This window comes from Erythranthe guttata, chromosome 2, assembly GCF_056151865.1.
Source record: "Erythranthe guttata isolate IM_541 chromosome 2, IM_541, whole genome shotgun sequence".
NCBI lineage: Eukaryota > Viridiplantae > Streptophyta > Magnoliopsida > Lamiales > Phrymaceae > Erythranthe > Erythranthe guttata.
The window spans coordinates 3,729,620-3,756,581 of NC_142534.1; the positions used below are offsets into that span (position 1 = coordinate 3,729,620).

At 34.4% G+C, this 26,962-nt stretch overlaps 1 protein-coding gene and 2 long non-coding RNA genes across 6 annotated transcripts in view; 2 read left to right on the plus strand and 1 right to left on the minus strand.

Moving 5' to 3' along the window:
* Positions 1-6,425, minus strand: LOC105970210 (putative F-box/FBD/LRR-repeat protein At1g78760). Of its 4 annotated transcripts, none has more exons than XR_016034227.1 (9): positions 6,285-6,425; positions 5,816-5,883; positions 4,760-4,844; positions 3,835-3,926; positions 1,225-2,183; positions 976-1,140; positions 575-872; positions 225-388; positions 1-157 (listed from the first exon to the last, which is right to left on the minus strand). XR_016034227.1 is itself a non-coding variant. In XM_088825247.1 (8 exons), the coding sequence occupies exons 5-7, from the start codon at positions 2,167-2,169 to the stop codon at positions 594-596; spliced, it is 1,389 nt and encodes a 462-aa protein (XP_088681373.1). In that variant the 5' UTR covers positions 2,170-2,183; positions 3,835-3,926; positions 4,760-4,844; positions 5,816-5,883; positions 6,285-6,425; the 3' UTR covers positions 1-388; positions 575-593. The 4 variants fall into 4 exon arrangements, 2 of the variants coding, with proteins under 2 accessions (XP_088681373.1, XP_088681384.1); XR_016034230.1 differs by having other exon boundaries at positions 225-393; XM_088825247.1 differs by having other exon boundaries at positions 1-388.
* LOC105970024 (uncharacterized) overlaps positions 6,103-26,962 on the plus strand; it is a 27,758-nt gene continuing 6,898 nt past the window's right edge. The window contains exons 1-5 of the long non-coding RNA XR_016034231.1: positions 6,103-6,387; positions 7,169-7,301; positions 8,907-8,963; positions 12,301-12,322; positions 12,421-12,518. This is a non-coding gene — a long non-coding RNA (uncharacterized LOC105970024). The remainder of the gene's footprint in view (positions 6,388-7,168; positions 7,302-8,906; positions 8,964-12,300; positions 12,323-12,420; positions 12,519-26,962) is intronic.
* On the plus strand, positions 23,024-26,553 carry LOC148772141 (uncharacterized). The gene is made up of 2 exons (XR_016034232.1): positions 23,024-23,840; positions 24,574-26,553. It is a non-coding gene; the product is annotated as an uncharacterized LOC148772141 (long non-coding RNA).

Below are 26,962 nucleotides of genomic sequence, written 5' to 3' on the forward strand. Positions count from 1 at the left end.
TTGGTAGATATATATTAAGATGCACAATTCGAGCACACCCTGAATGCGGCATCTATTAAGGAATCAACAATGAATCAAATTACTTTAGTTAAGGAGATTTAACTGAAGGAGTTATATCAAAATCAATACATGCGTATTACCGACAACCCTCGGGTTTCTACAACACAAGAAGGAAAGAACATATAGCTTTTACTAACCGAAATCTTGCTTGTACTTCCGTCGACAACCCTATTAAACCTATTTCACTCAACCCTGACTAACTAATTCGACTGTTGCGACAAAATAAAACTGCATGCGGAGACGCGATTGGTCCGTGCATTTAGCTCAAGAATACGAATAAAAGCCTTCTCTTGAAAAATCTTGCTTCATTTCTTCTGCTGCTCTCGTTCTGCGCTAGCATAACAAAAGTACAAAGCAAAAACTGAGAAGGAAAGTGTCGCTGAAAGATTCAGCTAATGTCGTGTGTGTGTGTGCGTGCGCGTCTATGTGCATATATGTGTATGTGTGTGCGCATTCTGTGTGCATACGTTGTCGCATCTGTGTGCATATCAGATAGAGAGAGAAAGGGACTTACGCGCAATGCATAGATTAAACTAGTTGAATATGACATCAGCATATGGGGAGGATTTCTCATATCCAAGAATCTCGGATATCTTCGAAAGCATGCCATTTGCCATAACATCGTTCATGAAAATCGTCATCAAAGTTAAGTCACTTGAATTAGCAAGCAAATACCTCACAAGCATCCTCTCGATCGCTTCTCCTCCAAAATTCTTGATACAAACGTCGTCCAAGCAACGGAAATCAACCCCAGTATCAAAATCTACTAAAAATTCCACATTGGGCAACTGAAGAGCTTCTCTTTGTGAAGGCTGTCAAAAGAAAAGAAGAAGAAAAAAAACGCGCTTCAAAACTAAAACAACAAACTGCTATCACAAATTCATATCAGATGTAAAAGGATAAGCTTTTTTTTACCGCAATTCTAACAGAGAGTTTAGTGAGGTTTGGGCATCTCGAAAGGAGCACCATCAACGTTTTAATGTGCTCGTTTGTCGGCCATAAACTCGTGTCCAAAATCACCAAGTCATGGAGCAGAGCAAAAGGCGTCTGCCTCCACAGATCACGAGCCATGTAAAGATACTGTAAGAAAAAAAAAGATTTATGACAGTGCAAAAGAACAAGATTTATGATGCATGATTTTTTTGCACATACAACAAACTTTACCTCAATGAACCAATGGCTTAGTTCAACAGCTTTACACTTGAGAAGGTCCCGAGTGGCTTTGATTACTGATCGACCCACGTCGTAAGTGCTATTACTCCTCGTGTAAGCATTTTCACTGTTAATAACCAATTGAAATGCATGTGGAGGGATTTCTAACTCAACTGGAGGTTCTAAATCATCACTGATATATATGAATTTAGAAAGAGATGGCGCTCGAAGCCTGACCGAGCAGCTTTGATTCCTGAGACAGCTACCCATTGTGAAATGTATTAACCTCAAAGAAGAAACGGACAAGATTTCGGTGTAGTGAATAGTGCAGTGGAAAATCGATAACTTCTCTAGTGCAGGAAATATCGAGAACGGATCTTGGCTCAACTCTGGCTCGTACAGCACTAAGTGTTTAAGCTTTAGCTTTCGAAGGTTAGGGAGTGAAACAGTTTCAGGGAAAGTGAGGACATGACCATGTAAAGCCAAATCCAATTTGACAAGCGACCGACATGTAAATATACAATCGGGAAGGTATTTATTCTTTTTTATCTCCCCATAAAGAACGAGCTTTTCTACATTATGCCGTGTGGCGAATTTCATCCACGCAATCTTGATTAAAGGAACGAGATGGAGTTCAAACGTTTTAACACTGGACTTGCTGTGGCGAGCGAGCGTTTGATCGATGAATTTTACTTTCTTTTCCATTTCGGGAAATGTGCGGTAATCGAAAGCAAGTTTAGGCAGAGAAAGCCATGTGCTCCTCCATGTTTTGGACAACAAGCCTACTTTTGCTGCATCGGTTATTGGGAGTAAGCATAAGATATCGCTCTGAATTTCTTGAGGTAATCTGCTCAGTCTGTCAGCATCTCCAATAACTAGAAGCTCCTTAGAAGAAGAAGAAGAAGAAGATCGACATTCCCTTGACCTCTTTCTTGGTTTACCCGATCGGTCAGCCATTAAGAACTAAGGATCTACAGCAAAACCGATTGCATGCAGTTTTAGAAACATGTGATGAAAAGAAGAGAGAGACAGACAAGTGTAAAGCATTCACTTAACGTGTGATATATGCGTGCATACATGGTGCAGTTTGCATTATGCAAACTGCACCATGTATGCACAAACACACACACACACACACACACACACACACACACATATATATATATATATATATATATATATATATATATATATATATATATATATATATATATATATATATATATATATAATTTTTTTTGTTAAAACCAAGAAAACAACTAAAATCCCAACTCATAAACCAAAAAAAAACATATATATGTATTTACTAGTATTAAACATTTTAGTTGTAACTATCAAGAAACTGTTTTTACCATTAAGAAAGTTGGTTGTAAGTATTAAAACCCTTAAAAACTATACTTTCAAAAGCTATTATTTGTATTCAGCTAAATCAATAGAGTTCATCAACACATGCTAAAACAATCCTCAAAAGACTTCTTTTCCTTGAGTAAAAACAAAACAGTAATAACACATAATCATAGCACAAAAGATCGACTATTAAATGTCCTAAGAAATTGTCCACGTGCCTCAATCTCTTCAGGATGACTTCGAAGCAAATTGAGCAATAGCATGAAACTAAGCATTAATATCAAGGGCCTGAATATATCTAATGTATCAACTACCAATGTGCAAATATTGCGCAAATAGTTCACATACCAAAATGAAATTCACACAATAGAAGTGTTTAGACTACTTACTATTATGACAAATGTTAAGATCACTCGTAAAGTATAGGGTTCCGAAGTTTTTGTCAAGCTTTACCAAATACTAACTATTTCCAAGATAAACACTTAAATAAATGCATATGCGTTAATTAAGAGATGTTTAAAGAAATAAAATTTGAAACTATACACCAACCAATGACATAAAAATTTATCTGTATTTCCTATCTTTGTTGTTTCTGTTCAAATTAATTAACTATTTTTTAATCTTCGTATCTTTGTAGTGATAAGGTTGAACATCTTACTCTTTTATGCCAAAATGCATGAACTAAGAATTCCAGAGGGTTTTAAAAAAAACTAAAAAAGAAATCATAGTTTGTTTGAAACTTGGGATAAAGGGGAGTTTAAGTCTGGAAATTAATTGTAAGAGGATTTTTGTGCGGAAGGCCAAATTTTCATTTTGCTTTGTTACGTGGAACTTGAAATAAAGATTACAGTATACTGAAATTACACTCATGTCATGAAAAAACTAATACCTCGTATAAAAAGAGAGCTATTAAACTACCAATGCAAATTATATAAGCCTCACTATTTAAACATCTTTATTAGCCTCGCCGTAAATATCTTATTATCTATAAACAAGAATCAGTAATTGTCCTAGTGCTTTGCTTTCATAAGATATGATTTGTTGGCATTCAATTATTATTATTGAAAGTGCATGCATGGAATTCATAAGAAATAGAGAATCGATAGAATATTTCACTCAACTACAGTATTACTTCACAGTTCATAAATCTGACTCGTAAACACTAAAACAACAAGTATTAGTTGCAACAAAGCCACCCACAAAACAATATAAAATTAAGAACAAAAAATGAATTGAACTCAATGAGAGAAGTAAGAGATTGAAATAAAAAGGCACCTTCTGCAAACTTGATCGATGAAGCAGCAAACACAGTGACGAATGGACGTTTATTGGACGGAAGAACTTCACCACGTAAAGTAGAAGTAACTCTGGAACATTCGAACGTGACACACACGTTAGATTTAATCAAAGTCAGATCGATGATAATTCTGATATGATGAAAATTTAGAATCTATTTCACCCTGCGCAAATTTTTAACTTATATGTGAAACCATACCGTAAATCAGGCTAACATCTAATAAACTTAAAACAACTGACTATTGTTCTTAAAATGTAAAGTAATTGTTTGCTGAAATATAGCAACAATTTTCAATTCCGAAATAAGGAATCATTACTGCTGAAAATCATTTTCTATCTTTATCTTGTGACATGAATACTTCACCAAAACGGGAAAAATGCAATCTGAAAAAGGTCCTCCAAGATCTTCTTTTAAAATTTAGATACAACCATTTAAAAATACAGTAAAATGTGAATTTAAGGCTGTATTCTCATTTAATTTTTTTTCCTTTTATGCTTCCATTCACAAATTTTGAGTGTAAGCAATTGCCTGAGCTATTATTCATTTCGAATAAACATACATACAAATGCATCTAACTGCTGCACCATTTATTCGAACGATATGTTGAATTATATAAAAATTAGGGTAAATAAACTACTTCATCCAACACTTCTTTTTCCGGAATATCTAGTTATTATCTTCAAAAAGAAAATTCATTCAATTGATACCATCAAAAAGTCAAACCAAATGAAACTTTTTTTTTAAGAGAAGTTGATCTGAAAAAATTCAAATGACGAATTAAGGGTAAAATAAACCAATTTACAAGACATCAGAGTACAGCTCGCACAACAAAAAGGAATAACGACGTATAGACTTGATCTAGTAAAAAAGAAAAGGGTATGAATAAGAACCATTTCAACTCACCTTTGATTACTGAACGAGCAATGGCAAGAACAAAGGCAAGAACAAAGGCTCCCCTTGTGAAATTGAGAAAAGAATATCGTGTTCTCTGCAGATAACCCTGAAATTTATTAGTCATGAAAGAAAGAAAAGAAGGTGGTAATTAATGCTAATCCAGACTAATAAGACAATCAGTAATTGCAAGGACACGACACGTGGCGTTTGCCTTGTCAGGTCTACGAAATTCAAAATATTAACATAATTTTACCACAATAATATTACCCAAATTACCATAATGCGAGCAAAATAATATATTTACCTACCTCGTTACTTACTATCATTACGTAAATAAAAAAGTTGACCACTCTTATCATTACACAATCCAACAGAAACGGATTACTTGAATTGCTAAATATCGTAGATCTGACTATCAGAGTAATTCAAAATAATCACCAATACAAATCACCTTCATTGGCATAATTAAGCTCATAAGGTTTCTTAGGATAAATGATTATATACTTCGTAAACCATCACATGTCAGTTTTACCAATGGATTACTTCAACGCTGCCGTTTATATTACTCTCTGGAAGGAAAAATGAAAATCCTAAGATCTAACATGGAAAAAAAATGAACCTAACCTTATTCAAGAAAAGTAAAACAAAATTAATAATGTTTTTTAAGTGTTGAGTCAAATCTAACAGCACGCTAGCGTAGATATAACGGGTTTTCATGTTTGCATCTTAAACATACTACGTACTCATGAAAACGATATTAGTAGATGCGGAACAAAAGTTGGGGGGGGGGGGGTGTCCACAATATCGAAATGCAACATAAAAAGGTTGCATAAAAGCTCTTGCATGCACCCATGAGCCCCGTTCAACAAGATACGTAACAATTTAACTAATTAGTCTCTTTCATCTTACAATACATTGCACGAGCTTACGGTGAATAATATATCCAAAAATAAAACCTCTTAGCATGGCAACTAGTTTAATAAAATTTCAGATCAACAACATCAACTCCAATAAACTAGCATCTTAAAATTTCCCGAACCGCATCTTAAAATTTTATTTGCTAACCTGAACCGCATAATAAAATTTCCTGAAAACTGCGTCGACGATCTCGGTATATGTGTAGCCAGCACATCCTGTAAGTAGTAACCTTGTTCAGCAAGGATAAAATAAAAAGGCAAACGAAAAAATACGAACACTTCCGATACATTACAAAACAGAAAAACAAAAACCAACACCTTCCCCCTTCAACATTTTCCAATTTCTATATATATATATATATATATATATATATATATATATATATATATATATATATATATATATATATATATATATATATATATATATATATTGAACCCATTATTATTGTTTCCCCAAACTATGAGCTCGATTAATTTCACCGTAGGTAGATATCTAACGGCGGTTAGAGAATAAGACCATCTCGATTGCTTAATTAACATCAAATTACTCAAAATTTTCAAATGTATACATACAGATACATACATATATGGAGATGGTATACTCAATTTCATACCATTTGGAGATGATCGGATGATATTGGGTGATGCTCCTGATGGAACGGCGCACTGAATCGCAACTTCCCATATGTGAAGATATATATTCCAGAGCTGCTGTGTGTGAGTGTGGAGTGTGTGTGTGTGTTTTCTTTGGTTCTGATGATTCTGATTCTGAACATGAAATTGGTGTGCTTGTGTGTGTATACCAGTAGAACAAAAAATTAAAAAATAAATTAATTAATAAAAACACGATTTTTGATCGACCTGCGTTCCGATTTCTAACCCTACCCACACCCCTAATTTAATTTTCCTCTTTTCTATCCCCAATTTCAATTTTGAATTCCTAACAAACATGAAATTAAACTTGTGAATTAGAGGAAATGGGCATTTGCTTGCAAAATCCTCCCTCCCCCCACAAAACTCTCTCTGATTCAAAATCAATTTTGTTTTTATCCCCACCCGCTGCAGATTTGATCGAGTGCGATTGTTTCTCTGTTCGTAAATTCGTGTTATGTTATCTCAAATTGTTAAAAATCAATATCCCAGCTAGAATCACAAGTTTCAGAATCCGTAGCAGAGGAGTGTTTGTAGAGAAAATGGGTGTGGGGGTAAAAGAGTAAATACACAAAACTCAACATTTTTCCATTTGTCCTAGTATTTATTTGTTGAAAAATGTGTTCTTGATCCGTTAACTAGTTTTCGTAGAATTATTTGCATAATGGAGTTTCTCATTCGTTTACTAGTTTACGTGATTTTCGTTTTTCTGTTGAGAAGTATGTGATGAATTTAACAATCGAAGTGGAGGTCGTTTGCGGTCGTCGTCCACTTAGTTTGTTAAGTTATTTACAAAGTATTTCCAATTAAGCGATTCGTTGTATTAATGCTTATTTTACTAATGCAGTTGATTTTTGTGGAATTTGGAAGATTTTTTTTCGATCAATATATACTTATTATCTTTGGTAAAGCACGAGATCAGCTCATCGATGCTAATAAGTCGGCCAAATATTAATTGTTAGATCATCCATTTGGAGCAGGTATGTTGTGTTTTTCGAATTTTGGAGTATGTAATTTAATGATTTCCAAATGTGAAGAAAGTTGTTTGTGGCTGTAATTTTGGTTAACTATTTCGTTAGATCTCGACAATGCTGTGTAGATTATAGGTTTTGGGATTTCGGAAGCTTGTCAAAATATTATGCTAACCCAGCACGGTCTCGTATAAATCCTAGTTAAGAACTGGAATCGAGTATAGGAACATATATATGGTTGGATCGATGAAAGGTTCGGTTTATGTAACTCATAATTACACCGGAACTTCAGTTCATACACGTGGAGATAGAAACTAAAATATCATTGAATTAGGCATATTTTTATTTGAACTCGAGTCGAAAAACCTCATCAGTTACTTTGGGTACTATTTTTTCTCCTGAAGTTTCTATGTTGGTGATCTTGTCGTATCTATATTTAGATTTTGTTGGCTGAAAATATCTGTACAGAAGGGAGAGCTTAAATTGAAATCTGTCGATGATTTATATGAAACAAACAGGGATACAAATTCACTTTAATTTATACTGAAACACATTTTTCATCGACTTTGCATCCGATCAATTGTCTCATACCAAGATGCTTTAATCTTGTTAACACGATTAAATTTTCGTTGGTTGTGCAGTTGCCGTAAATATGCTAATGACTATTATCAAGGTTATTACGTGTAGTACACGTAAATTGACTCTTCGTACTCTGACCGATTAAAAGTTAGTTTGACCTTAGTCGATATCCAACTTCTATCACCCTCTATATGTATTTTTTCTCATCAAACGAATTGATCTCTTCGCTAATCCAAAGCATGGATATTTAACTTTCTCATAAACGTGGTGTCCTCGTCTTTGGTGTTATATGATTGCATGCATGGGAATATTTTAATATATATATATATATATATATATATATATATATATATATATTATCTTCCAGAACACGTAAAAGCATTCATATTCAGTTATAAATTATGCGGTCGTCGATTTTATTCTCCTTGTTGTCGTACTAGCTCGGTAAATATGACTTACTGAGTTATGTCGAAAGAAAATTTTGAAAATCTGATACGATGAATATAAGGGTGACTGCAGTATAATACTGTGAATTCAACTTATAAAGGAAGTCGTAATAAATTTCAGTCTCACATCCTGACTAAAGTTCATACACGTGGAGATTGATACAAAAACTGGAGGATTATAGATATATTTTTATATTACACATATTTGTATTCGAATTCAAGTAGAAAACCTTACGCATTTTTGTTGGGACAAGTTTTTCTTTAGAGTTTTATATGTTGGTAATCTTTATATATGTTAAGATAGAATTTGTTGGCTGGAAATATGTATATTAAAGAGAGTGATTAACTTAAAATCCATTGATGATTTATGTGAAACAAGCTGGGTTGTTGTAAGCCAAAGAACATGGATATAATACTGCCAGTTGAATAAATATGCGTGTAGTATACGTAAATTGACTCTTCCTACTCCAACCAATTAAAAGTTAATTAGTTAATTTAACATTAGTCGTCGTACTCATATCAGTTTCTATATGTGCTCTTTCATAACTACGAGATTTTCATGTTCATTTTGTACTGCTTCTTGAGCTAGATACTTCAGGCGAGCTCCTAATGAAGTTGTTATTCAGTCCTGCTCCCGTTTGTGCAGGTTTGCTTTCTTATCATTCTATCTTTTATTCCCAGTTTTAATATAGATTTGTTAAAAGTGAATTTCCATATCGTCGATTCAAGTCAGCATTTTTTCTTTCTTTAAATGGCAATATAACTTGTGTATGGTGAAAATACTACCGAAGTAAGAATCGGCTTCTATAAATGACTTTACCTTTTGTTAGTTTATTTTGCAAAAAGTTGAACGCGTTATATAAATGAATTTAATTATAACCCTTACAGTCGTAAGGTGTCCTCATCTTCCGTGTTATATGATTGCATGCATGGGGATATTAATTGACATGTTATCTCCCAGAACACGTTATAAATTATGCGGTCTTAGATCTTAGCTAACTGATTATTACACATTTTCCGGTCATTTAGAGTCGCCTCGTCAATTTTCGTACACTACATTAATGACTGTCTAGAGACAACTTTTAGAAAGAAAACAAAATAACTTACTGATGAGTTGCGTCAAAGAAAATTCCGAAAAAATCTTGTACGATCAATATAACGGTAACTGATTGCAGTATAAGATTTGGTAAGCACACGAATAAGCAGTGTACTAAAAAGCGGCAGAAACTTATAAATAGCAACCTTTTATACATGTTCTCACGAAGCTTAAATTTACTGAAGCCCTATCAGTGAAGCTTAAATAGGGTTTTATTCAGAGTTCGACATATGCACAAAGAAATAATGGTTGTCGCGTCGTCGGAGTTAAAAGGCACTAAAATTTGGTCTGCAAATATTTAATCGATTTATTTAATACCTTAGATGGCAAGAAATTAACGGGCCTGGTCGTCTATAGGAGTTAGAGAGTACGTAAGATAACTAGTACTCTACAAGTACTTTCCGTTTTACTCCTACCTTAATTAATGTTCGTTAGCAACGGATTCTACAACTTTTCCAACGATATAAACGATAAGATCTAATTTCAGTTGGATGAATAAGTTGAGATCCGAAGCTCTTACTTCAATTAAAAAAAAAAAAAAAAGACGAATTGTAAATCAGAGATGTATACATCTCAGCACATACAATGCATCTATTACACAAGAAACTCTAGTTCCCTTTAAACCTAGGAACCGAAAAAAAAAACTAAAACGAAAACCCTAGTGTTGATCTATTTCAGCTTTTCTTTTTCGCCTGTGTAGAGAGATGCAGTTTTTTAGGGCCAGTGTAGTTATTCCGAAATCGGAACAAATACGTAAAACCTCAGCCTGAGAGTACTCCCGGAACATTTTCCAGTCGTTCCTCCCAGTCAAGGCCCTCACCATTTCGCTTTGGGCCCTCGTTATTCTCTTTCTGCGGGGGGCACGCACCCCATGTTGAGGTGGCACTCCCTGTGGTGCAGCAGAAGTGCCCTCCGCATGTCGATGTGGGGCCCGCCTCTGCCGACGAACCGCCGCCTGCTCGGGAGCGAAGCGGCCTGGTGCAGAGGCTGGTTCGCGGCGAATGATCATGGTGCCTCTGCCGCTGCCTCCTGGTGGTGCGAGGCAGGCTGTTGTGGTTGGTGGGGGTGCGAGGCGGGCTGTTGTGGTTGGTGGGGGTGCAAAGTGGGCTGTTGTTGTTGGTCGGGGTGCGAGGCTGTTGTTGTTGTTATTGTTGGTGGCGGATGGAGGAGGAGCGGTGGTGTTGCGGAATTTCCACTACGACTCTCTGGTGGAAGTTGCGGTGGCAGCCGCAGACAGCACAGAGCATGGCCTCGCGGGACCCGGTGGTGGTGCCGCTAGGGCCCTCGAAGAGGCCGCAGCCGTCGAGGAGAAATCCTCTGTTGGAGGCTGCATGGTTGTGTATGCACTCTTTGTACATTACTAGCATTTCCACTTTCAATGCATTGTCAGTCGCCATTTCTTTTCAAGAATGCAGAATGTTTTTTTTTCTTTTTTTTTCTTTTTTTTTTTCTTTTTGACTGCAGTGTGTGTTTTTTCCATGGTGAGTGAAATGAAATGAAGGAGAGTGGTGAGTTTATATAGAGTGAAATGAGGGTTGAGGTGTAGTCTTATTCCTGTATTGGATTTCAATTCTTGATATCTGTATTCCAGATTTAGTGATTTACTTACTGAAATACTGAAATGGGATTTTCTTTTTCTTTTTCTTTTTATTAAAAATATTTTCATTAAACATTTAGCAATACAATTTAAGTTTTTCCCATTTTTGGTTGGATTAAATTATATGTTATATAAACTTTTGCTTTTAATTTGTTTTTTTAATGTACTTATTATTTAATTACGTTTAATCCATAAAATAGATTTTCATTAAATTCTATTCAGACTCGTAATATATATGTTCACTCTATTTACTTTCTTTATAAAATTCAAACGAATGTATTTTATAATTTAAAATCATATTACAGACTCAGATTTGAGTTTTGAATAGTAATGCATAAATATTGATTTTGCAGTCAAAGATAACTTTGCAGGATCAGATTTTATTAATTTCATTTAATTATGACGTCACAATCATGAAGACATCATAACATTTTGTTTTACAGTAATCTATGATTTTGACTTAATATCAGTCAAATATAATATTTGTAGGTAAATATTTTCTTATACAATTTTACTCATTTTTTACTTCTTACTGTAAATATTTGTAGGTAAATATCGACTGATTAAGATATTATTCCTTATCACGAAAATAAGAAATAAATGACCGTTGGAATAACAATCATTATTAGGGTAAATAATATTTTTGCCTCCTAAACTATGAACCGTTGGTCGGTATTTACGTTGTTCGTTAAATTTACCATTTATGTCGATAAGCTCTCGTGATCATTAGGGACACGCAGCCACGTAGTTTTGGCTAGGGTAAATCGTAAATCCTTTACGCATCATCATTGGTTATACGTATTAATTGCTATTTAGTTTAAACTTAAAGATAATTGGAAACAAATAAATAAATGCAACATGTTATCGGTCGGAAAAAATCCGTCATCTTCCGATAACTCCGACCGTTCTTAACTTCCGAACTTTATTGCAATTAAGAATAATGCTTTTTTGTGCAATACAATTATAGTTAAAGAGATTTTGTGAATGAGGATGCAAATTAGAACGAAATTTTTGATTTTCCTCTAATTCGAACCACATATATTAATTTTTAATATTTTTATTTTGGAATAATATTTTTCATTTTTTATTTTGATTTTTTTTTTCAAATTTTGTATTGTTTTTGTAGGAATTGGAATATATACGAGATTTCAATTATTGATTCGATTTTTAATTTTCAATTTTATTTTTTTGGCTAACTATTACATTTATAATATAATATCCGTTTTTCGTTTCACCTTTTGTTCTATTTAACTGTCTTTTTGCCTCGTTTAACAATATTTCATTTTACAGCTGTTAGCAGAATGTAAGATTAGTAAGTTCTTGATCCTCTCTACTAAAACATACATACTAAGATTGTACATTTGAATTTTCTCATTCAGTTGGTAATTGTATATGATTTACGGTGTGCAGATATTCAAAGTCAATACCGATGAATAACTGGTTTTCGGCATTGTTGATGAGAAGGACAGAGGATGTACTAGGAAGTGAGGAATGTAGAAATAACCCGGGTACGACTCTAAAGCATGAATATCTCAAAATCTGATTCGCTAATATAGATAAACGTACATACATGCAAACGTTTATTAGTTCGTAATATGTCCTTAATGAGGTTAAATTACAAAAAAGAGAGAGAGAAAACCCAAAAAAAAAAAAAAAAAGAAAAAAAAAAAGAAAAAACAAAAAAACCATTTAGAAATGTAAGAGAACTTATTAACGTAAACGTAACCTAAACTTATTGTAGTAATTATTACTTATTCTAGGTTTTCCAGTTCTTGCCTATATCTTCTTAGCATTCAAATAATGCCTACATCTCTCTCTAAAAAAAAAATAAAAAAAATAATGCCTACATCGAATCCTTTGTAGCAGCTAGCATCAAGAAATTCCGTAGTAAAAATTACCACACATTTGCCTTTTCTTGAATGAATTTGATGATCTATAGGTACGTCTTCTTGATATTCTCATGACTTTGTTAGATTGCTTGTAAGATTAACTTATTATTTGTGTACAAAACAATCTTAGGATATGATTCATTAGCGTATGATTTTGGCAACTCCTCTGTTAGAGATACTGATATAGAATAACCTAGCACGTGGTTGCGTAAATAGAAATGTCGAGAGAAAACAAATTGGAAGATCGATTTGGGAATTCTAGGTGAACGAAGCTGTGATAATATTAACTCCAAACAGAGTAACCAAGATAATTTGAATTAGTATTTAATTGGTAGTGATTGTCATATTTTGCTTGTATAACACTTGTAGTCTAGGTTAACAAGCTGCTAGATAGTGGTGTTTGGTACGAATGATTTCGTTTCTTGATTGTGAAGGGTCTGAAGACTGAATTGTAATAATGTAAATTAGTTGAACTGTGCAATATTAGCGCAATGTGCAATATTAGTGCATTTCCCGCTATATCTTAATTTTGCTAGCTTCCCTTTAAACCTAGGAACTGAAAAAAAAAAGGAAAAGAAAAACGGAAACCCTACTGTTGATCTATTGCAGCTGTGTAGAGAGATGCAGTTTTTGAGTGCCAGTGTAGTTATTCCGAAATTGAAACAAATACGTAAAACCTCTGCCTGAGAGTACCACCGGAACGTATTCCAGTTGTTCCTCTCAGACAGAGCCCTCACCGTTTCACTTTGTGCCCTCGTTATACTCTTCTTACGTGCAAGATAACTGTCTTAGGTTATTGATGTACGTTATTGGTAGCCATTTTTTTATTAATAATGAAAGAAATGAGCTGGAGAAGAAGATAAAGAAAGGGAATGAGTTGGGTTATTAATTATGATAAGGTTAGTGCATTTCTTTATCACCTTTTGCGCAATTCATTTCTTGGTCTTCTCATACAAGTTGAGCAAGAGTTGCTGAAAAAATAGTATCACGAGAATGTAAAAACAGAAAACTGTGATCATTTTGTGTCAAGTTGATTGCTGCAGAATTTGTGCATATAGAATATCTTGTTATGTGCATTTTTTGTGTGAGTTTGGAGCGATTGAAGTTATTTTATTTGGTCTCTTTTATTTTATTTTCATTTATCGGTATATATTTTTTTTCTATAACCAACAACTTCTTAGGTTAGCATGCTAGAGATTTTTGGTACAAATAATTTTTTTTCTTGATTTCGAAGAGTGGATTATAATAGTGTAAATTAGAATGGTGGAAGAAGTATGTTTTTAGTTGTATTAAGCAATATTAGCGCAATGCGCAATATTAGTGCATTGTCGGCTCGCTCTATCATAATTTAATTACTATAGGTAATTGTATATTGATTTTGTGAATCTCAAGTGTAGTTGAATTTTGGACAAGGAAATGAAGAGAAGTATCTATGGTTCTTCTATTGAATATATAACTAATTGTACCTAGAGATGTATACATCTCAGTACATACAATACATCTATTACAACAAATACTAGTTCCCTTTAACCCTAGGAACTGAAAGAAAAACGAAAACGAAAACCCTAGTGTTGATCTATTGCAGCTTTGCTTTTTCGCCTGTGTAGAGAGATGCAGTTTTTGAGGACCAGTGTAGTTATTCCGAAATAGGAACAAATACGTAAAACCTCAGCCTGAGAGTACTCCCGGAACATTTTCCAGTTGTTCCTCTCAGTCAAGGCCTTGACCATTTCGCTTTGGCCCCTCGTTATTCTCTTTGTGGCCGCAGCCCCGCCTCGCGGGATCCTCTGTTAGGGGCTGCATGTTGTGCATGCACTCTTTTTTTTTCTATTTTGACTGCATAATGTGTTTTTTTAGATGGTGAGTGAAATGAAATGATGGAGTGGTGAGTTTATATTGACAGTGAAATGAGTGTTGAGAGTGCAGTTTTATTTTTTTACGTGTAATCTCATTCGTTCGTGTAATTTCAATAAAAAAAAAACAATTGAAAATCAGAGATTTATACATCTCAGTACATACAGAATATCTTTTACGTGCAGGTGAATTGTCTTGGGTTATTGTTGACCACCTTTTGCGCAATTTATTTTTTGGTGTTCTAATTTAAGTTCGAGCAAGAGTAGCTGAAACAATAGTATGTTTGCATCATGAGAATGTACAAACGGAAACTTGTGATGATTTTGTGTCAAGTTGATTGGTGCATAGTTTGTGCATTTTTTGTGCAATTAGAACATGCAATTGATCGTGCTTTTAGATTTTTTTATGGTGAAACATTTTTAGCGAGCTTCGGTATATTTGTTCTTGTAAGAAAAATGGCATTTGGTCGGTTTATTTGTCGAGGGATATAGATATATATGTGTGTGTGTGTGTGTGTTATTTAGTTAAGACTGTTTTTTTTTTTCTTTTTTGTAGTCATAAATGTGCTAATTTTGTGCCCATGTTCATTAGTGCAGAATTTGTTCATTCTATATTCCATTGATATATAAGTTTGTAAAACAAACTATTGTTTGGTTGTTTGTTAGATCTAAATTTAATCAATTTAAGGATGATAGAATAAACACAAACTTTAAAACATGAAATAAAAAAAATATTAAATGTAGAGTTGAGCATGTGTGATTATCTATATTTATTGCTCTCATATTACAGGGTTTGGAGCATGTTGGATGCTGCGTGTTTGTGCATACACTTCTTGTACATGACTAGGATTTCGACTTCCGTTGTATCATTCGTGGTGACAGTGTTAGTATGCTGACGGGTATCGGATCATTACAAAAAAAGAAAGAAAGAAAAAACCCTTTAGAAATGTAAGAGAACTTATTAACGTAAACGTAACCTAATCTTATTATAGTATCCATTACTTATTCTAGGTTTTCGGTTAGCAACAAGAAACTCCATAGTAATGTCTTTCGATTCCGTCTTGTAATCAATTTAATATTCACCTTATTGGAGTAACTTATTAGATTGGTTGTAAGATTAACTTATTATTTGTGTATAAACAATCTTAGGATCCGATTCATTAGCGTATCGTTTTCGTAATTCCTCTGGAGATGCTGATATAGAATAACCTAGCACGTGGCTGCGTAAATAGAAATGTCGAGAAAAAAATAAATTGGAAGTTCGATTTGGAAATCCTAGGTGAACGAACTTGTGATAATTAAAGTAGAACGGTACAAGAAATCTGTTTTTAGTTATACTGTGCAATATTAGTGCAATGTGCAATATTAGTGCAGTGCCGCTCGCTCTATCCTCATTTAATTAGTTTAGGTAATTGTATATTGATTTTGTGAATTTTGGACAATGAAAATGAAGAGAATGGTAGATGGTTCTGATAAGATATATAAAAATCTGTGTCATGATAAACAGTATAAACAACAATGCTTTAAACTTAAGAAGTAACCATTCAATTTTAAAATTAATGTATCTAAAGATAAAACCGTACTGTTGATTTTCAGCAGCCAACAGCGTTGCAGCTGCTCGTTTTCGCCATGTGTTGAAAACTGCAGTTTTTGAGCACTGTTTTAGTTATTCCAAAATCATAACAAATACGTAAAACCTCCGCCTGAGAGTACTCCCGAAACATCTTCCAGCCGTTCCTCTCAGACAGAGCCCTCACCATTTCACTTTATGCCCTCATTATCCTTTTCTTACGTGCAGGAGAACTGTCTTAGGTTATTATTGTACGTTATTGGTAGTCATTTGAAGAGTAGAAGATCATGATAACGAAAGGGAATGAGTTGGGTTCGTATGACAAGCTTAGTGCATTTTTTTACCACCTTTTGCGCAATTCATTTCTTGGTCTTCTCATAAAAGTTAAGCAAGAGTAGCTGAAAAAAATAAATAGTATGTTTTGCATCATGAGAAAAACAGAAAACTGCGATGATTTTGTGTCAAGTTGATCGGTGCAGAATTTGTGCATATAGAATATCTTGTTATGTGCATTCTTGGTGTGAGTTTCGAGCTATTGAAGTTATTTTATTTGGTCTCTTTTCTTATATTTTCATTTATCGGTATATATTTTGTTTCTATAACCAACAACTTCTTAGGTTAACATGCTAGAGATGTTTGGCACAAATGATTTTGTTTTTCTGGTTACATTAGAATGGTTTGAAGAAATTCGTTTTTAGTTATATGAGCAATATTAGTGCAGTGTCGGCTCGCTCTATCATAATTTAATTAGTGTAGTTGAATTTTGGACAAGGAAGATAAAGACAAGTATCATCTCAGTACACAGATTACATCTATTACAATAAACACTAGTTCTCTTTGGACCTAGGAACCGAAAAAAAAAACTAAAACGAAAACCCTGGTGTTGATCTATTGCAGCTTTTCTTCTTCGCCTGTGTAGAGAAGAGATGCAGTTTTTGAGGGCCAGTGTAGTTATTCCGAAATCGGAACAAATACGTAAAACCTCGGCCTGAGAGTACTCCCGGAACATTTTCCAGTTGTTCCTCTCAGTCAAGGTCCTCACCATTTCGCTTTGGGCCCTCGTTATTCTCTTTGCGCGCGTAGCACGCACCCCATGCTGAGGTGGCACTCCCTGTCGTGCAGAGGTGCCCGACGCATGTCGATGTGGGGCTCGGCTCTGTACATGTCTGGTGGCCGGAGAGGTGGTCAGGGCGGGGCTCGCTGCCGGCGTCTGCCGACGAGCCGCCGCCTACTCGAGAGCGAAGCGGCCCTGTGCAGAGGCCGGTTCGCGGCAAATGATCATGTTGCCTCTGCCACCACGGTGGTGGTGGTGGGGGTGGGAGGCGGGCTGTTGTTGTTGGTGGAGTTGCGAGGCGGAGGAGGAGCGGGAGGAGTGGTAGTGTTGTGGAATTTCCACCGCGACTCTCTGGTGGAAGTTGCGGTGGCAGCCGCAGACGGCACAGAACATGGCCTCGCGGGACCCGGCGGTGGTGCCGCTAGGGGCCTCGAAGAGGCCGCAGCCGTCGAGGAGGAATCCTCTGGTGGAGGCTGCATGGTTGTGCATACACTTTTTGTATATGACTAGCATTTCCACTTTCAATGCATTGTCATTGGCCATTTCTTTTCAAGAATGCAGATTTTTTCTTTTTTTTTACTGCAGAATGTGTTTTTTTAGATGATGAATGAAATGAAATGAAGGAGAGTGGTGACTTTATATAGAGAGTGAAGTGAGGGTTGAGGTGTAATCTTATTTTTGTAAATTTTGGATTATGGTTAATCCATTTTAGAAAATAGTGGATTATGAAATTGAAAAATATTAATTAATGAATCCATAATCAAGATTTTCATTATTCTCGAGTTGTAATCCATAACATAGATTTTCATTAAATTATACTTAGACTCACAATATATAATTATATATACATTCACTCTATTTACTTTATATATAATATTCAAACGAATATATTTTATAATTTAAAATTATTTTACAGACTCAGATTTGAGTTTTGATAGTAATGCATAAATATTGATTTTGCAGTCAAAGATAACTTTGCAGGATCAGATTTTATTAATTTCATTTAATTATGACGTCACAATCATGAAGACATTTTAACATTTTGTTTTACAGTAATTTATGATTTTAATATTTACCTACAAATATCACGAAAATAAGAAATAAATGATCGTTGGAATAACAAATCTTTATTAGGGTACTACATAATATTTTGCCTCATAAATAATATTTTGCCTCGTTTAGCAATATTTCATTTTACAGATGTTGGCAGAATGTAAGATAAGTAAGTTCTTGATCCTCTGTACTAAATATACTAAGATTGTATACTTGAATTTTCTCATTCATTTGGTGTAAATATATGATTTACGATATGCAGATATTCAAAGTCGATACCGATAAATAATTGGCTTTCGGCATTGTTGATGAGAATGATAAAGGATATTCTCCTGACTTTGTTAGATTGGTTATGTTGTAAGATTAACTTATTATTTGTGTATAAAGAATCTTAGGAAATGATTCATTGGCGTATGATTTTGGTAACTCCTTTGTTAGAGATACTGATATATAATAACCTAGAAATGTCGAGAGTAAATAAATTGGAAGTTCGATTTGGGAATTCTAGGTGAACGAAGTTGTGATAATATTAACTCCAAACAGAGTAACCAAGATAATTTGAATTAGTTTTTAATTGGTAGTGATCGTCATATTTTGCTTGTACAACACTTGTAGTCTGTCTAGGTTAACAAGCTGCTAGATAGTGGTGTTTGGTACGAATGATTTCGTTTCTTGATTGTGAAGAGTCCGAAGAAGGAATTGTAATAATGTAAATTAGAATGGTAGAAGTAATATGTTTTTAGTTATACTGTGCAATATTAGCGCAATGTGCAATATTAGTGCACTGTCCGCTCTATCTTAATTTTGCTAGCTTCCCTTTAAACCTAGGAACTGAAAAAACACAAAGAGAAAACACCCCGAAAACCCTATTGTTGATCTATTGCAGGTGTTCTTTTCCGGCTGTGTTGAGAGTGCAATTTTTTAGCGCCAGTTTAGTTATTCCGAAATCGGAACAAATACGTAAAACCTCAGCCTGAGAGTACTCCCAGAACATTTTCCAGTCATTCCTCTCACTCAAGGCCCTGACCATTTCGCTTTGGGCCCTCGTTATTCTCTTTGCGCGAGTCGCGGGTCGACCCCTTGCAGGCGGCACAAAGCATGGCCTCGCGAGATCAGCTGCATGGTTGTGATGCATGCACTCTTTGTATAGCACTTCCACTTTCAATACATTGTCAGTCGCCATTTCTTTTCACAAATGCATTTTTTTTTCTTTTTTTGATTGCAGACTGTGTAGTTTAAATGGTGAGTGAAATGAAATGATGGAGTGGTGAGTTTATATTGACAGTGAAATAAATGTTGGGAGCGCAATTTCAATTTTTACGTGCAATTGATTGTGCTTTTAGATTTCTTTAAGATGAAACATTTGAGCGAGCTCTAGAAATTAGACTTGTTTTTTAGCGAGCTTTCAGTATATGTGGTTCTTGTGAGAAAAAATGGCATTTGATTGATTTATTTGTTGAGGAATAATAATATTGTAATTCAGTTAAGACTGTTTTTTTCTTCTTCTTTAGTACAGGATTTGTGCCAAGTTTATTAGTGCTAATTTTGTGTCCAAGTTCATTAGTGCAAAATTTGTGCATTGTATATGACATTGATATATAACTTTGTAAAAAAAACTATTGTTTGGTTGTTTGTTAGATCTGAATTCAATCAATTTACCGAATATGGAATGAACACAAAACTTTAAATCATGAAATCAAAGAATATTAAATGTAGAGTTGGGCATGTGGGATTATTATCTATATTTCTTGCCCTCTTATGTCGGATGCAACGTGGTTGTGCATGCACTTCTTGTTCATGATTAGGATATCAATTGTTGTTGTATCGTTCTTGGTGGCAGTGGTGGTATACTGGCAGATATGGGATCGTCGTAACCAGATATTGTATGGGGAGTAGACATTTGAGCTTGAGGAAACGGTTTGGAAACCTTCACCATGGGGACGATTGAGATTAATGTGGATGCTACTTTTTCTAGAAAAAACAAGCTTCTATCGCATGACGATGGTTGCTAAAGATTCTCGTGTGTGTATGGTGGAGAGTTCGGGAATTTGCAGTTCGTCTCCGCCCGGTGGAACGAGAAGCCCAAGATATCCAAGTGGCGACGATCACATCCCAAATAATAAGTTGGAAAAAAAAAAAAAGTGTCACTAGTAATGTGAATCAAGTTTGTACTTTTACCTATATATTGATCATAGTTTGAATAAAAATATTTATTCACCAATTCACAGTAATATTATAATATAAAAAAAATCAAATATTATTAATTTTCAATTAACGAGTAAATAATTGAAAATTGTAATGGGTATTTATATTGTTAGTATTTTTAATAGGGTAAATTCCACTTTACCCATTTCTACTCCTAATTGCATCATTTGCCTCATATATTTGAAAAATGGTAAATTCCACTTTACTCATTGTACTATGTCCAAGAACCATTTTACCCCCTTGTACTCTTAATTTCGTCGATTTACCCCCTTATACTTGTACAATTTCTCAATACAATCCTCTCCGTCAACTTTTTTCGATTTTGACTCTGACGCCATTTGGTCAAGAGTCAAAATATTGACGTAAATATTGATTTTTTTCGATTTTGACTATCGAGATTAGAAAAGAGAAAGTTTCACACATTCATATATTTTTTTTTTTGCAGTGGGTGGAATCGATCAATTTTAGGGTCTTAATTTTTACTAAGTTAGGGGTTCAATTTGGGGATATCTTGGAAGGGGAAGTGGTGGGAGAAGAAGAAATGACAATATTAACGGAGGAGAAACGACGCGTTGTAGGCAGTGGCAATTTCGTAATTTACAGAGTTGACTAAACGGTGTCAGAGTAAAAAATGTCAAAAGTTGAAGGAAATGGCTGTATTGAGAAATTGTACAAGTACATGGGGTAAATCGATGAAATTGAGAGTACGAGGGAGTAAAGTGATTCTCAGGCAGAGTACGAGGGGTAACCCTTTGAAAAATTGTCCCAATGTGTACTTCGACGTTTGATCTAAGGGGATCACTATTTCAAATCCCAACTTTTGCTTACTTGAATAATAAAAAAATAAAAATTAAATAATTAATTGTAAATTACTTTAATACCCTTAATGAAAATTAAAATCAAAAAAATATTACAAATACTATTTTTCTTTCTTATATACCAAATAATCAAAAACCCTAAAAAACCATTTCCCTCCTCACTCACAAACCCCTCACCTCCTCCACCTCATTCTTCTCCCTCCCCCAAAACCCCTTCTAAAAAATCTCAAAACTAAAGAAATTAAAACCTCACAAAAATTATAAAATTGAGTTACAAGACAATAATATGGTAGTATATATGAAAGGAGAACACATTAAGGTAAGTATCGATGTCTTTTTTGAGCTTCGAAGTCGATTTTGAAGTTTTTTTTTTGACCCCGTCGGCAATTTTCGACACATACATGTCGATTATTTGGTCAATTTTCGACACCAACGTGTCGAAAAAAAAACAAAAAAAAAAAAAAAACAAATTTCGACACATACATGTTGAAAATTCTCCCAATTTCGACAGGCATGTGTCGAAAAACACTATTGGTAAAAAAAAAAAATTATTGTTTACCAACAGTATTTTTTCGACACATACCTGTCGAAATTTGTTTTTTTTTTTTTTTTTGTTTTTTTTCGACACGTTGGTGTCGAAAATTGACAAAAAAATCGACCTGTATGTGTCGAAAATTGCCGACGGGGTCAAAAAAAAATTCCAAATCGACTTCGAGGCTCAAAAAAAACATCGATACTTACCTTAATGGGTTCTCTTTCCATACATACTACCATATTATTGTCTTATAACTCCATTTTATAAGTTTTGTGAGGTTTTGATTTTTTGAATTTGGAGATGTTTTGGAGGATTTAAGAAGATGAAGAAGATAGGGTTTAAGAGCATCCACAGCGGTACTCCCTACAATCCCTCCCTAACCTGTGGACCCCACATGCCACCTATGCATTTTTACTCCTCTCTAAACTATGGACCCCACTTAAGAACTCCCCAAATTTCAAAATGCTCCAATAGGTGGTTTTGTGCATCCTTACAATGGCTTCCTAAATATTAAATATTAATAAAAAAAAATCATTATAATATAATAATTATGAAATTATATTTTTAATTTTTTATATTTAATTAGTAAAATATATTTAATTAGTAAAATATAATTATGAAATTATATTTATATATTTTTAATTATGAATTATATTTATTTTTTTAATTCTATAAATATATAAATAATATTTAAAAGATTCAAAAAATTTACGAATAACATAAATATTAATTAGCCAAAAAAATACAAATGAGTTGAAATAAGATTATTAATTTGATGAATACTATTTTAGAAATGATAAAATTATCTATTCATGAAAATAATAAAAAAAAATTAAATTTACGAGTTAATTGTTTTTTTATTACAATAAGGCTAATTAAGTATAAATAAATGGAAGTAATTAGTAATTTTTATTTAAACAATTATTAAATAGTACATTATTTCCTTAATGTACATACCGTGAAATAAAAACAAAAAGAAAAGCAAAAAAGATAATAATTTGAATAATAAAAAATAAATAAAACAAAAGCAGACCCCGCAATGTTTGTTAATGCACTCCTATCTGTGGGGAGTTAGTTAGCATTTCTCAAGATTTGGGGAGTTATGAAGAGGCATAAAGTTTCCCACTACAGGAGCTTTTCCTCTCCAAATTTAAAGATTGGCTAAAATCTGACACAAAGAATACATTTAAAGAGCCCATTGTGGATGCTCTAAGGGATTTGAGTTTGGGGAGAAGAAGAGAGGATTTGTTTTTCTTTTTTTCCTTGGTATTGAAGTGAGGAATAAAAAAATTGTTTGTATAAATTGTATTATGGTTGATGAAGGGCATTTTTGTACTTTGCTAGCATTTTTTATTTATTTATGGTTTTAAACTAAGAAAAAGTTGTAAAAACTTCTATAAAAAATGGTTTTAAACTTGGAGATACTGAAGTGAGAAAAAATTGGGATTTGTTTTAGTTGCCCCTTGATCTAAGCGTTAAATTGCAAAAACAATATCTCTCTTAATTTAAATAATTATTAAAAAAATAATAAATAAATAAATTTTATAATTTACTTATAAAATTTTATAAATAAAATAAATTTTGTACTACTATTATACATACAGTCACAGATCAATCATCTCTGTAATTCATCATTCTGAAATCGACGAAATTGAAAGAAAACCAGCATCAACGATTCGATTTGACTGCCATTTTCTCAACAGTAGCACGCCACCGATCAATTCTGGAAGTAGTGAAGAAAGAGAAACAAAAAGGGGGGAATTTTGAGGATTAGGGTTTGGTAAATTGGGACAGCCGAGTAAAGAGCCATGTAAGAAACAAGGTTGCGATATTCGGGCTTGCCTCTCCAAGAAGTAATTTTCTCTTTCCTTTTCCTTTCGTATTTCCTTTTCTTTATTAATTTAATTATTATTAATATATATACTTAATTATTTTTGTGTGAAAAAGGAAAAAAAAAATATTGTGATATTGTCCCACCTATGCCCTCTGAGTTTTATGTTGAATTTTGTTATGACATTTTTATTATTATTATGGCAAATTATGCTCACCTATTACGGTCTGGTATAAAGCCTAGTTAATAACTGGAATCGAGTTTAGGAACATGTTGTTGGATCGACGAAAGTTCGGTTTTTTATGCAACTCGTAATTATTTGGCTTCAAATGAAAAAGTTAGATAAACTTAATTCTTATGTTGGTGATCTCGTCGTATCTATATTTAGATTTTGTTGGCTGGAAATATCTATACCGAAGGGAGAGCTTAAATTGAAATCTATCGATGATTTATATGAAACGAACAGGGATACAAATTCATTTTTTAATCGACTTTGCATCCGATCAATTGGCTCATACCAAGATGTTTTAATCTTGTCAACACGATTAAGTTTTCATTGATTGTGCAGTTGCCGTAAATATGCTAATGACTGTTATCAAGGTTATTACGTGTAGTGCACGTAAATTGAACCTTCGTACTCTTAACCAATTAAAAGTTAATTTAACCTTAGTCGTCATACTTCTATCGGTTTCTATATATGCTCTTTCATAACTACGAGATTTTGTTACGTAATTTTGTACTGCTTATTGAGCCAGATGCTTTAGGCGAGCTCCCGATGAAGTTCTTAATTTGGTACTGCTCCCATTTGTGCAGGTTTGCTTTCTTATCGTTCTATCTTTTATTCCCAGTTTTAATATAGATTTGTTAAAAGTGAATTTCCATATCGTCGATTCAAGTCAGCATTTTTTTCTTCTTTCTTCCGTGTTATATGATTGCTAGCATGGGGATATTAATTAACATGTTATCTCCCGAACACGTTATAAATTATGCGGTCTTAGATCTTAGCTAAGTGAATATTACACATTTTCCGGTCATTTAGAGTCGTCTCGTCAATTTCCGAACACTACGTTAATGACGGCCTAGAGACAACTATTAGAAAGAAAACAAAATAACTTACTGATGAGTTATGTCGAAGAAAATCCCGAAAAAATCTTGTACGGTTAATGTAACGGTAAGCACACGAATGAGCAAAGCTTTTATAAATACCAACCTTTTATGCGTGTTGTCACGAAGCTTAAATTTACTGTTGCCCTATCAGCAAAGCTCAAATAGGGTTTTATTCAGTTCGACATATGCACAAAGAAATAATGGGTATCGTCGAACTTAAAAGACACGAAAATTTTGTCTGCAAATATTCAATCAATTTAGTTATTACCATAAGTGGCAAGAAACTAATGGCCTTGCCGTTTATAGGAATTAGAGAGTACGTAGGATAACTACTCTACAAGTACTTTCCGTTTAGTCCTACCTTAATTTTATGTCCGTTTGCAACGGATTTTACAACTTTTCCAACGATATAAACGACAAGATCTAATTTCAGTTGAATGAATAAGTTAAGATCCAATGCTCTTACTTCAATAAAAAAAAAAAAAAAAAAAAACGAATTGTAAATCAGAGATCTATATATCTCAGTACATACAATGCATCTATTACACGACAAATTCTAGTTCCCTTTAAACCTAGGAACCGAAAAAAAAAAAACTAAAACGGAAACCCTAGTGTTGATCTATTGCAGCTATTGCAGCTTTTCTTTTTCGTCTTTGTAGAGAGATGCCGTTTTTGAGCGCCAGTGTAGTGATTCCGAAATCGGATATGTAAAACCTCAGTCTGAGAGTACTCCCGGAACATTTTCCTGTTGTTCCTCTCAGTCAAGGCCCTCACCATTTCGCTTTGGGCCCTCGTTATTCTCTTTCTGCGGGGGGCACCCACCCCATGCTGAAGTGGCACTTCCTGTGGTGCAGCAGAAGTGCCCTCCGTATGTCGAGGTAGGGCCCGCCTCTGCCGACGAGCCGCCGCCTGCTCGGGAGCGAAGCGGCCTGGTGCAGAGGCTGGTTCGCGGCGAATGATCATGGTGCCTCTGCCGCTGCCTCCACCAAAACGGTGGTGGTGGTGGTGCTAGGCGGGCTGTTGCGGTTGGTGGGGATGCAAGGCGGGCTGTTGTTGTTGGTCGGGGTGCGAGGCTGGCTGTTGTGGTTGGTGTGGGTGCAAAGCGGGCTGTTGTTGTTGGTCGGGGTGCGAGGCGGGCTGTTGTTGTTGTTGTTGTTGGTCGGGGTGCGAGGCGGGCTGTTGTTGGTGGTGGTGGTGGCGGATGGAGGAGGAGCGGTGGTGTTGCGGAATTTCAACTGCGACTCTCTGGTGGAAGTTGCGGTGGCAGCCGCAGACAGCACAGAACATGGCCTCGCGGGACCCGGTGGTGGTGCCGCTAGGGGTCTCGAAGAGGCCGCAGCCATCGAGGAGGAATCCTCTGGTGGAGGCTGCATGGTTGTGCATACACTCTTTGTACATGACTAGCATTTCCACTTTCACTGCATTGTCATTGGCCATTTCTTTTCAAGAATGCAGAATTTTCTTTCTTTTTTTCTTTTTTTCTTTTTTTTTTTGCTGACTGCAGAGTGTGTTCTTTTCACGGTGAGTGAAATGAAACATTGTAGTGGTGAGTTTATATAGAGAGTGAAATGAGGGTTGAGGTGTAATCTTATTCCTCTATTTTTTGGATTATGTACATTGGATTTCAATTCTTGATATCTGTATTCCAGATTTAGTGATTTACTTACTTAAATACTGAAATGGGATTTTCTGTTTCTTTTTCTTTTTCTTAAAAGTAATTTTATTAAACATTTAACAATCCAATTTAAAATTTTCCCAAATTTGGTTGGATTGCACCTGGATTAAATTATATGTAGCATAGAGTAAACTCATGTGCTTATTATTTAATTACATTTATATTAAGATGCAAAACTTAGAATAAGAAAAGAAAAATCCATTAATTATGATTAATCTTCAGAAAATAGTAAAATTAATAAATCCATAAACAAAATTTTCATTATTCTGGAGTTGTAATCCATAACATAGACTTTTATTAAATTCTATTCAGGATCATAATATATATGTATTCACTCTATTTACTTTCTATATAAAATTCAA

Excerpts from the sequence above, each read along its gene's own strand:
- LOC105970210 (XM_088825247.1), bottom strand. The coding sequence starts at position 2,169 with ATGGCTGACCGATCGGGTAAACCAAGAAAGAGGTCAAGGGAATGTCGA. Across the intron at positions 1,141-1,224 it reads TAAGCCATTGGTTCATTGAG|TATCTTTACATGGCTCGTGA; the intron begins GTAAAGTTTGTT and ends TTTTTCTTACAG. Across the intron at positions 873-975 it reads AACTCTCTGTTAGAATTGCG|CCTTCACAAAGAGAAGCTCT; the intron begins GTAAAAAAAAGC and ends TTCTTTTGACAG.